The sequence below is a fragment of the Sphaerodactylus townsendi genome, linkage group LG07 (assembly GCF_021028975.2).
Source record: "Sphaerodactylus townsendi isolate TG3544 linkage group LG07, MPM_Stown_v2.3, whole genome shotgun sequence".
NCBI classification, from domain to species: domain Eukaryota; kingdom Metazoa; phylum Chordata; class Lepidosauria; order Squamata; family Sphaerodactylidae; genus Sphaerodactylus; species Sphaerodactylus townsendi.
In genome coordinates this window covers 116,804,139-116,818,481 of record NC_059431.1, presented here as the reverse complement: position 1 = coordinate 116,818,481, position 14,343 = coordinate 116,804,139, and the positions used below count along the sequence as shown (strand labels likewise).

The 14,343-nt window shown below is 47.1% G+C and overlaps 1 protein-coding gene across 19 annotated transcripts in view; it reads right to left on the bottom strand.

The window, feature by feature from the left end:
• ADGRL3 (adhesion G protein-coupled receptor L3) overlaps positions 1-14,343 on the bottom strand; it is a 907,827-nt gene that overhangs the window by 576,021 nt on the left and 317,463 nt on the right. For all 19 annotated transcript variants that reach the window (XM_048503336.1, XM_048503340.1, XM_048503323.1 and 16 more), the window contains exon 3: positions 9,253-9,483. In XM_048503336.1, the coding sequence (XP_048359293.1) occupies positions 9,253-9,307 (55 nt within the window). In that variant the 5' untranslated portion in view covers positions 9,308-9,483. The remainder of the gene's footprint in view (positions 1-9,252; positions 9,484-14,343) is intronic.

Sequence of the window (14,343 nt, the reverse complement as noted above, 5' to 3'; positions counted from 1 at the left end):
TTTCATTACTGTGTTTTTAAATAACCTATCTAAACTTATCCTGGACAGTTTTGACTCTCTTGATTTTCTCCTTTCCAGCTTCCTGCGCACTATCCCCTCATCTTTGAGAAATTTCCCGCTTTCTGAAGGCGGCACGTAAACTACACTAGTAGTTGCCAATTGATCGCATGTTGAGATACTGAATCTGACAGTTGTGGTCGCTGTTCCCTATTGGCTGGCTCAACAACACCGGACTTCCTGCACCAGGTCCTGGGTCCCACATAGGAATTAGATCTAGGATCACCTTTTCCCTGGATTTGGTTCCACAACCATCTGCTCTTAAACCGCAGTAACATTTAGCATATCACAGGAATGCTCTCTTACTATACTATGACCTGAACATGCATTTTCAGTTTATATGTAGGGATAGTTCGCAAATCACCATTACCACTACATTTCTGTTTTTATTGGCCTCTCTGAGTTTCTTTTTTTCCATCTCAGGAATCCTCTTGTGCACCCTTTGGTCAGGGGGACGATAATATATTCCTAATATTGGGAACTGTCCTTCACACCTCCAACAGGTATTGATATCCGCGGTGATTCTGTAGGGGCAAGTCAGAGAACCCTCGCGACCCAGATGTTCAGGAACTACAATTCCCATCAGCCTCTGTCAGCATGGCCAATTGGCCATGCTGACAGAGGCTGATGGGAATTGTAGTTCCTGAACATCTGGAGAGCCGCAGGTTCCCTACCCCTGCTGTAGGGGAACCAGCTCCCCTTGCATTGTCTATTTTATGTGATACTGTGCTCTCTTTGATGTAAAGGACCTCCCTCAAGAGAGAGTTGCAGAGTTGTGGTGCCGTGACTGAGAAGGCCACTCCCAGGTTGGCAGCTGCCCAATCTCAAGAGAGAAGGTCCCCACAGCAAAGCATCTAAAAATGGCCATAGTGGTCAGGGGGGTTCATTAACCAGCTTAAAAGACCGTATGCAATTAAAGCTCCACAATACAACCAGAAAATCCCTACAAAGAAAACCATCTTTGGCAAGTGATGAGAAATCATCATTAATGAGGCCAGGCAGAGTTCTCTTAGGAGAGAAATCCAATACCTCCAGGAGGGAAGATTTAAGAATATAGAACATTCTAAAAGGGTTTGTTCTTGTGATCTGGTTACAGTTGAAACACTTGACCATTCTCTGTTTGTATGCCCTAAATATGATAAGATACGCACAAAATATATGAATTCTATTTTCTTGCAATGTTCTCAGTGGCATGAGTGTTACAAGATACCCAACCTCCTGAAAAGCTCTGATGTGCTCTTTTGCGAGACTGTTGCAAGTTTTATACTGGAAATTAGTAATTTTAACTGTGTTTTTAATCTTGTTTTACTTTGAAATTTTGTCCTGTTTTGTATGCCAATAAAGGCTTGTTGTTGTTGTTGTTGTTGTTGTTGTTGTTGTTGTTGTTGAAATCCAATACCTCCTTTCACGGGCATTCCAGGGAAAAATGACTCCGGGGCAACACCTGGCCAAGCGCCCCAACCCCCATGCCCCCTGTGCCCCACTTGCGGCAGCGGCTCAGGCGGGGAGGGCAGGAGTGGGAAGGGCAGGAGCCCAGAGCACCCCATTTGCTGGTGTGATCTTCAGCCTTGGGCGCTGCTGGTGTGACTGGACAACGTTGGTGCAATCCCCCGGTCTTGGCCTCCAGCCACCACAGCCTCATGGCACCAGTGAGATCCCCTGTGGGATAGGGGAATTCCCAGCTGTGTGGCTGGGCCTAGGTCCCAGCACAGGGGAAGCTGCCAGGTGCTGGCAGGGTCACAGGAGAGGCAGAGTGGAGGGACATGGCCGCCCCTAGTGCGCCCCACATGACCCAATGGCATGCGCCCAGGGACATGGGTTACCCCATGTTCCCATTAGCGGTACGCCACTGCCTCCTCTTATAGAGAAGACACTGTCTATCATAGCCATCCACTAGAGTTCAGATGGTAGAGAAGGACTTTTCATGATGGTCATTCAGTGCTCATCAGACCATTCTGGATGAACTGGGCCCCAAAGCAAACTTGCAACCAAAATAGACTGAACAAAATTAGGAGCAATAAGGTCCTGTTAGCATGTTCCTACTAACACTATGACAGCCATGTTCTAGACAAGTTCTAGTTTCTGAATGCTCTAATATCAGTCTAATACTAATGAGTCTGATACTTTAGTATCAGCCTAGTTCTGATATCATTAATACATAAGAAACCACAGCCAGATTCCTCTTGTCTTGCAAAGTGTTACAATGGGTAAACCAAACACAGATGACTAAAGGTACTCTGGCAGAATCTCCCCCAACTCCCCAAGATTAGATGGAAAGGAAAGACTTCTGAACTATGATAAGAAAGCTCAGATTGGCAGATATCTTCCCCCCATTAGTTTCATGTAAATGCTAAACAGCTCATGGGATGCAATACAGAATCTTGCAGCATTTTGTGAAGGAATGGACCAGATGGGCTCACACAAAACGGTTGCACTGAGCTCCAACTAGCCAGCTGGTCCAGAAGAATATCAATACTACTGAGAGATTCAGTAGATGAACAGGAATGCACTTCCACTGTCCCTCTCACAATGTAGACTGTCTACCAGGATGGCCAAGTGCACTTAGATTGCAGTCCAATAGCACCGTAGAGATTTCCAGATTATAAGCTTTCAACGGCCAAAGCTCTCTCCATCAGACATTAGACATCAAAAGAGTCATTGTTCCAAAACCCAGAAAGGAAGTGGATCGGAATATATTATAGTAGTCGCTGCCAACATGACCTGAACACCTAACTGAAAAAGTGAACATTGGAAAGCAGCTATGAGAAATCAACTCAATTTGATGGATCCAATGAGGGCTTCTTAAATAATCTCATTAGAGCCTCCCTGAAACTGTTTGGGAACCTTGCCTCGCCCTTAAAAGAGGCATGCATTCCTTCTTACAGGCCAAACATCTATCCTTCTTCCACAAGTGGCTCTAGCAACCTAGGTTGGAAAGGGCCAAGAGAAGGTCGCCTCTCCCGGGATCCCATCCATGTCCACCAACTGACCATTAGTATTTATTTATTTATTTATACTTTGGGCTTCTAGACCGCCCCATCCCCGAGGTAAATGAAAGGTATCCTGAGCAGCTGCATAGATTTCCATCTGTGAAGAGAAGCATGGGAAATCCAGATTCCTTCCAGCCAGGAATGTACTATACAAACATAAATATAACATGGTCAGATTTCTACTCTCCAGAAAACAATTAAGTTGGGGACTCCAATGGAACTGATATAAAGTGAAGCTGGCCACTGGCTCACGTGGGTTTTCCAGGTTGGGGGGTCATGGTCTAGTAGTTTTTGCATCTAACATTTTGCCGGCATCTACGGCTGGCGTCTTCAGAGACATTTTACAGTAAGATGTATTTTTTTTCTGTGGCACAGTGTGGAGTGATTGTGGGGTAGGATATATATTTTGTCCACCACACAGAGGGGTGAAGCACATTTGCATGTGTCTGGATGGAATTCATTTACAGTTGCATTTGAATGTCTGTGGGTTTTTTTTTTGTTTTTTGGGTATCTTTTAGTACTGGTAGCCAAGTTTTGTTGTTGATTTTCAGATGTTTCTGTTTTGTTGAAACCGTCATGGTGTTTGTGGATTTCATTGGCTTCCCTGTTTAGTCTGACATAGTAGCCATTGGAGTTCTCAAGAATTTCTGTATCTTCAAATAAGATCCTATGTCCTGTTGGCTACATCTGCTAACTATGAGCCAAACAGTAAAATGTGTCCCAGCACTACAAGTAAAGTGGAAATGCTGCTCTGACAGAGAGGATAATCCTGCCAAAAAAAAAGACCAGTTGATCCCGACTAGCCTTTCCCCAGTGCCTACTAATATTATCTGTTGGCTACTAAGAACACTCACACACAGTCTTCAGTTTGGAAGTGCACTGAATATGGCCCCCTCCACCAAAAACACTGAGGCTGTTTCCACATGGGCGGAATACAGCGTCCCAGAGACGCTAAAAACAGTGTCCCTGGGGAGGGGTTCGCACGGCCGCTGCTGCCACATCGCAGCGGCGGCGGCCTCGCAACCCCCGAGCGACACGAAGCCGCTGTTTCCGAACCTTGCTCCCTGAGCGAGAAATTTCGGAAACAGCGGCTTCCAAGCGCTGCCGTGCGAACAGCAGCAGCTGGAAGGTGCCATTTTCCCCCCCCCTTTCCCAAATGCCTACCTTGTCTCCTGGCTTCCGACTCATTGCAGAGGCCAGGGGACATGCCCCCCTTGCCTGCGACTCCAGAGCTGTCACTCCAGGCTGCGGGGGTGTGTCCCCTGGCTTCTGCGACGAGCTGGAAGCCAGGAGACCAGGCAGGCGTTCGGCGATGGCACAGCCTGTGCGAAGGCTGCACCACCGCCTGCCACTCTCCCGGGGCCATCCATGTGAACGGTCCCGGGGGGGTGGGGGGGTGCGTCAGCATTGTCTATGCTGACGCACCCCCGCACCGTTGCGGTGCGGAAAGGGCCTGAGTTCCTCCCTTCTCCACCAGTGGGCTAAATTCTGCCATATAAATTACATATGGGCTTGATTGCTCCTCCCTTTGCACGCTGATAAACCACAGGTTGGTCAAAAGACACACAGCCTCTCTTATTCACTTGCTTGCTGGAATTGCAATATAGAGAAGCCTCTTTAAAAAGCTCTTGAAATTAAAACAATTTCCACTTATCAGGCGTAGGCAGAAACTAATTCAGAAACCTGAAGGCAGCAGATTTTTTTGGCCTCTAAATTGGAATTCTGACCCTTTCTTACTTTCCTCTGGAATTCTGTTTTACTAGGGAACGTGAGATAGGTGCCAATGAATGAATTTTAATTATTATAAACAATTCATAGGTAACCCTTCCCCTTATAGGGTCAGGGTGGCTTCCAACACAAAATATAACAAAATCAATAAAACAAGCCCATCCAAGACTTGGTGCTTAATTCCAGTAGGGTTAACAGTTACATTGCATTTCCCAAATCCTCATACATTCACATCCAGAATTTAAGGAAGAAAAGAAAAGGAATAGAGAAAAGGGGGAAGGGAGGAGGAAGGTCTATGAGATGGATAACACTACTGCCTCAAACATAGGCTTGGTAGAATACCTCTGTCTTACAAGTCCTGCAAAAATGTGCCAAATCTTACAGGGCCTAGGTTCTGCACATGCAAAATAATGAACTTTTAATCCACTTTCAATGCACTTTGGAGCTGTGCAGAATAGCAAAATCCACTTGCAAACAATTGTAAAGGTGGATTGAAAGTGCATTATTCTGCATGTGCGGAAGGGGCCAGAGCCGAAATGGCCCCGCCCCTGGTTGCCATGACAACTGGACAGCATTAAGGACAGGGACCACGAGTAAGTTATTATTAGCTAAGCATAAGTCTCTTTGGAAAATGCATGGGGAAGGGTGGTCTTGCAAGTATAGCAAGCACGAGATACCCACAGACCCCTTCCACAGCAGTTCTGTGCGAGTGGGTATCATGGGATGTCCACCTTGCCCCAAGACAAAAAAACCCCCACTCAGCATGAGGGGTGGCAGGGCTCAAGGGGATTGGATAACATTACCATCCCCCCTCCCTCTTCTGCTAGCACAGTTTTTTATACCCGCCAAGTTTCACTGGTGGAACAGGGAGAAGGAGCCATTTCATCTGACTGCAGTGCCTGTGCCCAGTGGTGGGATCCAAAAATTTTAGTAACAGGTTCCCATGGTGGTGGGACTCAAACTGGCGTAGCGCCAATGGGGCTGGGCGGGGCACGATGGGGGCATGGTCGGGCATTCCGGGGGTGGGGCATTCCTGGGTGGGGCTGGAGCAAGGACGCAGCCGCTGCGCCGGTCCTTGGGCGGGAAACGAATGCACGCAGGCGCAGGCTGCCATGCACACTGGTGCACCTCCTGCTAGACTGCTTCAAGTTCTGCATGCTACTGCTGAGAGGAGGGCGTAACGAAGGCAAAAATCACGTGGCAACATCACCAATTAGTAACCCCCTCTCGGCACACACAAATAATTAGTAACCTACTCTCGGGAACCTGTGAGAACCTGCTGGATCCCACCTCTGCCTGTGCCTCTTCAGCAGCAGCAGTGGCGTAGGAGGCTAAGAGCTCATGTATCTAATCTGGAGGAACCGGGTTTGATTCCCAGGTCTGCCGCTTGAGCTGTGGAGGCTTATCTGGGGAATTCAGATTAGCCTGTACACTCCCACACACGCCAGCTGGCTGCCCTTGGGCTAGTCACAGCTTCTCAGAGCTCTCTTAGCCCCACCTACCTCACAGGGTGTTTGTTGTGAGGGGGGAAGGGCAAGGAGATTGTAAGCCCCTTTGAGTCTCCTGCAGGAGAGAAAGGGGGGGATATAAATCCAAACTCTTCTTCTTCTTCTTCTTCTTCTTCTTCTTCTTCTTCTTCTTTATCCAAGGGGCTGCTGCAATTTGAGTCAATGCCTTTTGGTGAGGAAGGCAACCCCTAAGTGAGTGACATAGGGGAGCCAAGCCATGGAAGATGGGGCTGGGAATGTTTGGAGAGGTAAGAAGTTTTGGGAAGAATGTCTTGATCCCCACAAGATGCCCCCTCTCACACCGGAGAAGCGGAGGTTAAAGATTAGGTGTGGCCAACAGGTTCACTGCCCATAACATCTGCACAATTCATTTTTTAAAAAACCCATCTACATTTTTTTAAAAACCCATACAGATGTGCAACAATGGAAATGCTCTGGTATTCATGATTTATGACTAATAGGAAAAAAGCTCTTCACTTAACGCTAGAAAATGCTCTCTCTCGACAGAATGGGATGTGCTTGTAATAAATCTAATTCTTGGCAATTAATGTAGGTTTTTATTTAAACCAATATGGAAAAGAATTGCATATCATTTGAAAGCCTGCCTTCCGCATGTTAAACAGAAGCAATCACACTATAATCTCACTGATTGAGTGTTCCTAGCTCCGCAGTAGGGGTGACAGTTATGAGAATACATATGATCGGCATTTCCCTTGAAGTTTGGGAAGAGAAACAGGGCGCGCTTGCCAAACGACCGGCCTCTGAACCCAGAGCACCATATGTTTGTTGACAGAGATACCAGGATCTTGTACATCAGTGGAGCAAGGAGATCCCAGCATAATCTTCTGGGAACTGCCTTCCAGAAGAAGAGAACAGACATTCAGTTTGGACAAGAGTTCATAGGACACAGATGATATTTTCCCTCAAATAGATTTATCCTGAGTACAATGGCATCCTGAATTTTTGCCTTTTACATTACCGAAGAACAGAAAAAAATACTCAGATCTAGCAAAAACGACCAGACCACGGCCACACAGCTTGGAAAACCCACAAAAACCAGTTGATTCTGGCCGTGAAAGCCTTGGACGATACATAGGCCCCTTCCGCACAAGCAACATAATGCGTTTTCAAACCACTTTCACAACTGTTTGCAAGTGGATTTTGCTATTCCGCACAGCTTCAAAGAGCACTGAAAGCAGTTTGAAAGTGCCTTATTCTGCATGTGCGGAATGAGCCATACATAGAACAACATTTCTTGCTGCGATGATAGCCCTGGCTAACCAAATCTCTTCAGACCTTGAAGCTAAGCTAAGCTGGGGTCAACTTTTATCATCTTACTTTTATAATCTTACTGTTATATATATTGTGCTGATGCTGCTTGTTTTATGAATTCTGTAAATTGTTTTAACCTGTTTTAATTTATGTATTCTGTGTATTGTTGCTTTGGCCAATCGTGTGTAATACTGTGTCTGGCCTAGTGTACACCACCCAGAGCCCTTCGGGGATGGGCGGTTTATAAATGTGATATATAAATAAATAAAAATAAAAATAAATAAACTCTGGTTATTCTTTGGACGGGAGACCATCGTGGAAGATGCAGGGATAGGCACGGAAAGCCACCTCTGAAGCTACAGGTTTGCCATAAGTCAGCTGTGTCTTGATTGCAAAAACAAAAAAAGGATGGTTACTTTATGAAAATCCACACAACTTCTGTTAAGGACTTTTACGCATTCGGAGCTCTCCCCGTACAAAAGTGCAGAAAAAGCATCATATGCCTAATTTGGCCTTCTGAGATCTCATTAAGGAAAAACCCTGGCTGTCAAGATTGCAAAAAAGGAGCCGGCTCAGAGTGGTCAGCTCTCCTCTGCCCAGCGGTGGCCTTTCCCTTGACTTAACAAACCTTTCAACCACAAGGAGGTTAAACAAAACTGCAAACGGAAAGAAACGGAATAATTGAATGCAAAAGGACCGAAGAGGTGCAGGCTCGCTCCATTTGCATGCTTTAAAACAGTCTGCTGATGCAGACATTTTTAAACCAAACTTTTCTTCTTGGAGGTTGTGACCAAACACACATCTGAAAGGCCCATCGGGACAGTCCTGCCAACAGGAGCAGATAAATCCCTACAGTGCTGACAAATTTTTACAGGATCTTATCCCCACCCCCACCCCAGAAGATCATTCAGTTTACTTGGCCCTGGCAAAGTCATAATCTTGTTGTTACAACATCATAGAAATACACCATGAAATGTAGACGACCAACAGGACAGTCATTAATTCCACACAAGACAGCTCAATCGTGATTGTGTTGCTGATCCAACAACCCACAAACTTGGCCTCGGCTCACTATTCTGGAATCATTTGTGATCGCCACCAACTTCTCTACTTCCCAGAGCCTTTCGGCATGTGCAGAGTGCTCGAAGGAACAATGATTTTGTTGCTCTTCAGACATCAACCAAGAGCATTTGCCAGTGACCAGTAAATTTGTAGAATCCACATCTGTGACGAAACACTGTTCCTTTTGCAGAAATCTGACATGCCTCATTTCCAGGATAACCCAGGCCCTTTCCCCACTTACCTTAAGCCCCGTGCTACTCTCCTCAAGTAGCGCGGAGTCCCGGGGCACTCCCCGCTACAGGGGCGGCGACAGCGCAGCCACCCCGACGCTGCCGTTCTCGCGCCCCCTCAGCGCGCGTCATCCCTGGCGCTCCTCAAAACAGCGCCTTTTGATGACCCCGCGCAGAGCGTGGGGTCGTGGGGATGCCCGGGCGCGCGCCAGAAATGCTGCGTGCTGAGAGCAGCACGCAGCAAAGGGGCCACAAAGGTAAGTGGGGAAAGGGCCCCATTTTCTGCTCAAAGCTGCAAATTAATGGGAGGTGCACAATCACTGAAAATGAAACATTGTTTTTGGTTTCTACCATGCTCGGGGGGGGGGGGGGGGGAGGCAACAGTTCCTCTCTCTGTGGACCTACCGTGGATTGTTGGCGCCAACAGCATTGTGAGGAAGAGCAGCTGTAGAGGCCACATGACTGTGGGCCAAGACTTCAGGGTACTTCAGCAAGGAAAGTTTCCAAAAGAAGTAGTAAAAGAAGATCCCCCCCGCTGATAATCCTCCTGGAGAACGTCGCTTTAATCCAAACAAGAGGTGGAGGGGGTCGGCCCCCAGGCCGCAGCACTCACACCCGGTATCCCCGACTCGAAACCTAAAAAGAAATGGAAATGGAAAGGTTAGACGGGATCCCCACAGTGACTGATACACTGCTGACTAGAGTTGCCAATCTCCAGGTGGTGGCTTGAGGTCTCCTGGGATTACTTCTGATCTCCAAGCAATAGAGATCGGTTCACCTGGAGAAAATGGCTGCTTTGGAAGGTGGAATTTATGGCATCAGGCACCAAGTCCCTCCCCTCTCCAAACCCCCACCCGCCTTAGGTTTCAACCCCCAAAATCTCCAGGTATTTCTCAACCCAGAGGAGGCAACACTAGAAACCAAATGGCAAGATCCTGGGAACTGGAATAAATCCTTAATGAGACCACGGGTCTGTACACAAGTCTATAGTCTACACACATCTCTTGTGTGATCTCTTGCTTCACACATTTCACAGCTATGGAGAACCACTATGGTGCCCTCAAATTTGGGACCTCCCTCGCCTACATATTCCCAAGGACACAAATGAGATACTTGATGAAAATGGGTTTGCTACCACCTCCCATCCAATCCCGTTTATTTGTTAGATAACCTTAACATTATATTCCTAATGCAGCAGGTTAGGAATTTTACACAGATGCATACACATATACAGACACAAAAGAATTAAAAGAATGTCACACTGCCAGGCATACTCGGCCATGATTTTGCATTTAGAAAATGTACATGCTGCCTCCCTGACAGAGAACTGTACTGTTTTGACAATGAAGCAAAAATGTCCCCAGAATCAAGATCCCCAGCAGAACAGCCTTTCATCCCAGACATGGCAACCTTATCAGCAGAGGCGTACCACGGGAAAATGGTGCCCGGAGACAACCGTTCTCTGGTCACACACGCGCACTCTGCTACTCCTGGGGTGGGGCCCACCCCTGGCCCCACCCCTGAGCCCCGCCCCCTCCTGGCTGCTGGCTCAGAGCTGGCAGCTTAGAGGGGGTGTGGCTTGGGGGAAGCCGGCAGCCGGAAGGGGGGTGAGGCGGCGGGGGGGGGGTCTTTTGGCTTTCTTGGCCACTGAGGGTGCCAGAAGAAAACAAGGCATCAGGACTTCCTGCTGCCTTGCTGTCTTCCTGGTCACATGGGGAAGCCGATTTTGCACCCCCCATGTGGCCAGATCAGTGGTGTCCAGGGACAGAGGGTGCCCCCTGTCCCTGGGCAAACATGCCACTGTTTATCAGAATCATCAAGTAACGCAAAGGATGGGATTGGGGGAAAATGGAGAACAGCTGGACTCAAATTTTAGGGACTTTCTGCTGCTGACACAACTTCCTAAATTAATCTCTGCAGGTAAAATGTAACATTTTAATTAGCAACTAATTACTTCATGTGATGTACTGGATGTGAGCCGGGGAGCCTCTCAGCCCATGCAGAGCAGCCAATGGCAAACTACCACTGAACGTCTCTTGCCTTGAAAACCCTAAAGAGTGCCGTAAGTTGGCTCCCATTTGACAGAACTTTACACCACCAGGTATAAATCTTTGGTATTTTTATATCCTGCCTCTGCGCCAACATGGTATAGTTACTAAGTTGATTGATTGACTGATTGATTGATTGATTGATTGATCAGTTTTCTATACTGCCCTATCCGGTGGGGCTTCATGTGTACACAAACATGTGAATCTACCAATAATAAAACGGCGAACAAAGGGAGCGATACCAACTACTTAAAATAAACTACAAGTTGCACAGGCTCCATCAGTTTTAAAATATAATAACTAAATCCCTTTAAAAACAGCGGTTGATAAGATTAAAAGGCGTCCAATGAAACCCATATTTAAAACCCTCCCCAAGAGGGGGAAACGGCGGATCCCCTTAATATAAAAGGATCCTGATATAAAGGAGCAAGAACAAAAGGGGGCACCTCACTCAGCAGCTGGTCACTCCAAAGGCCCAGTAGCACACCTCAGTCTTACAGGCCCTGCGGAATTCCCCAAGATCCCGCAGGGCCCGGACAGCTGGGGGGAGAGTGTTCCACCAGGCTGGGGCCAGAGCTGTAAAGGTCCTGGCCTGAGTGGAGGTCAGCCGCATCATTGAGGGGCCGGGGACCACCAGCAAATTGGCCTCTGCTGAGCGCAAAGGCCAAGTAGGGACATTATGGGTAATGCGGTCCCGAAGGTACGAGGGTCCCAGGCCGTGTATGGCCTTAAAGGTCAGCACCCACACCTTGTTATCCAATTAGGACCTGGGAAACTGGCTGAAGGTCACCCAGCAAGCTCCCATGGTAGAGAAGGGGTTTGAACCTAGGTTCAAATGTCACCCAGTAAGCTCCCATGGAAGATAAGGGGTTGGAACTTAGGTTCAAATGTCACCCAGCAATCTCCAATGGTAGAGAAAGGGTTTGAACCTAGGTTCAAACCCCTTCTCTACCATGGGAGATTGTTGGGTGACCTTCAGCCAGTCATACACTCTCAGCTCTGACCTTGGCTAGTATTCGGATGGGAGACCTCCAATACCAAGGCGTGAAGACAGCCAATGGCAAACCTCCTCTAAGAATCTTTTGCCTTAAAAACCCTGTAGGCTTGTCATACACCAATTGTAACTTGGCAGCACACACAGTGGCATCTGAAATGTAAAAATAAAGGGAAGTGTTCTGGGACATGTACAGATTGCCTTTCCACCACCATGCAACAGCTGCAGCTAGTTCCAACACAGATGTAACTCTGCAGAAATGAGAGGGCTCTTAAACGGCTCCATTCTTCACAGCTGGAACACAATTCCATGACCGCGCCCAGTCACAAAAGAATCCCTATCTTCCGATCTGGGGAACTCAGCCTTTTTTGAACTTCTCGCAGTGAGAAACTGGTCCATGGTGGGATTACTGCATTCAACCTACACAGCTCCCTGCACACCGGCACTAGTTCCACCTGCCTCCTTAAGAAAGGTGCAGTGCAGGAGCACATACCCTTGACCCAAGCACCTTCTAATAAGGATGGTTATCCTCTTCCACCGCGCACACAACTTCGGGAGCGATGCACATGGAGAGAGGAGGGAGGAAGGGGACATCCACCCAGCCAACAACATCAGCCACATCAACCCTGGAGATCAATTGGGTGTTGTAGCCAGATGTTCAAGCGGAGACAGTGGAAGAGAGTGACCACAAGGAGAAACCATGAAAATATAGGGACCAAAATGAGGTGAGGAGGGTCCCTGGAGCAAGGTAAGTACCAGGCATTTTCTATCAACCTTAACATTCCTGAGCATTTACTACCATTTAGAATGATATAGCTGCAACATGTTGATAATGGAAACTTCAACAAGACAGGGAGTGGGTGGCCAAGAACCCAAATGTCCAGATGCTTGACTGAGGTGAGCAAGGCTGGCCAAATTCCCAAAAAAACCTCAGTTGTCAGAAGACCTCAGTATCAATCACAGAGGGCAAGGCCACAAGGACCACTCTTATGTTGAATATACTCTTTGGGGCCCTGCCATCAAAGCTGTCCTGAAGACATTGGAGGTTTTGCATGATATGCCTGCCTGGACAGTTTACTTCAGAATATTCCATTTGACAAACCTTTTCAGACAGACAGAACAGAAAACGTACACTTATGCATGGCCAAGCTGAACAAACCCTTGAGAATAATAAGAGCCTCATTTGTGCCAGGAATCACATATTCTCCCACAACAGTTTGTAGGAACTGTCTCAAGTACTGGTCCAATTCAGATTGCTGTGACAAAGTGACAGTACTGAGATGGTGAAAAGATCACTTTTGCTCCCAGAATCTCCCCATATTCTCCAAAACTTCTGGGGACTGAATAGTCAGGTTTCTTCTCCTGCTTTTCATCTTTCAGTTCCTCTCAACATTCCATCTCTTCGAAGGCATATTTAGGCCTCATCAGGCCTACATATGTCCTCTTCACATACTTTCACAAAGTCTTGTTGCTCTGCAAATATGCCAACCCCCCCCCAGTAGTTAGATCATCTCCATTGTCTGTGGATGGCTACGTTGTGCAGATTTCATCACCCATGAAGAGGCAGGCTAGTTTACTACCGTGTTTTCCCAAAAATAAGACAGTGCCTTAAATTCAATTTTGCTCCCAAAGATGAGCTATGTCTTATTTCCAGGGGATGTCTTATTTTTTCCGACTCAATAGCCGTATGTTCTGCTCGATAAGCATGCTTCCAAACAAAGGTTACGCCTTACTTTCTTGGGGCCGCTTTTAAAGTTAGCACTTCCTCCAAAGTCCCCAAGTACTATGTCTTATTTTCAGGGGATGCCTTATTTTCAGGGAAACAGGGTATTTGAGTGATTCCATAATATATTTCAGTGCATCAGCATTTCCAGTTAGATATTAATGGGTGAGAACAGTTAGAAAGAAAGGCAAGAGGGTTAGGGACATGACAAAATTATGTTCTTTAAGGTGCCAAGTAAAGTTTAAAAAAAATTATTGTTTTCCAAACCAAGGAGATTGGCATGACTGATGTTACTACTATCTTTATCTCTTGTTCTTTCACTGCTGTTTGCTTTAGTTAAATCAGTGAGTGAGAAAGTTCCTGGGGTAGTCACCCGAAATATCTAGGTTCCCTCGAGATCTCATAGCCGAACCGCGGAACACAGTCTCGTTTCTGCCGCTCTTCCCCTCCCTTATCACAGGATTTTCCTGGACCCGCTTGTATATGCACCTTTTTGAAAAAAACACTACAATGGGAGCTAATAGGAGATGGGGGTTGCACATTTGAGGATCCATTACTTTGGCCTCCATGAACCAAACTTCACCAAACCTGGGTGGTATCTTCAGGAGAGTCTCCTAAAGATATTCTGAAATGTTGGTGCTGTTAGCTTAACAATTGCACCCCTGTCAGCAGGCACCCCCCCCCTCCAGTGGCAGGCTTAGACGTCTTCACTAGAAACATGCTGCAGTGAG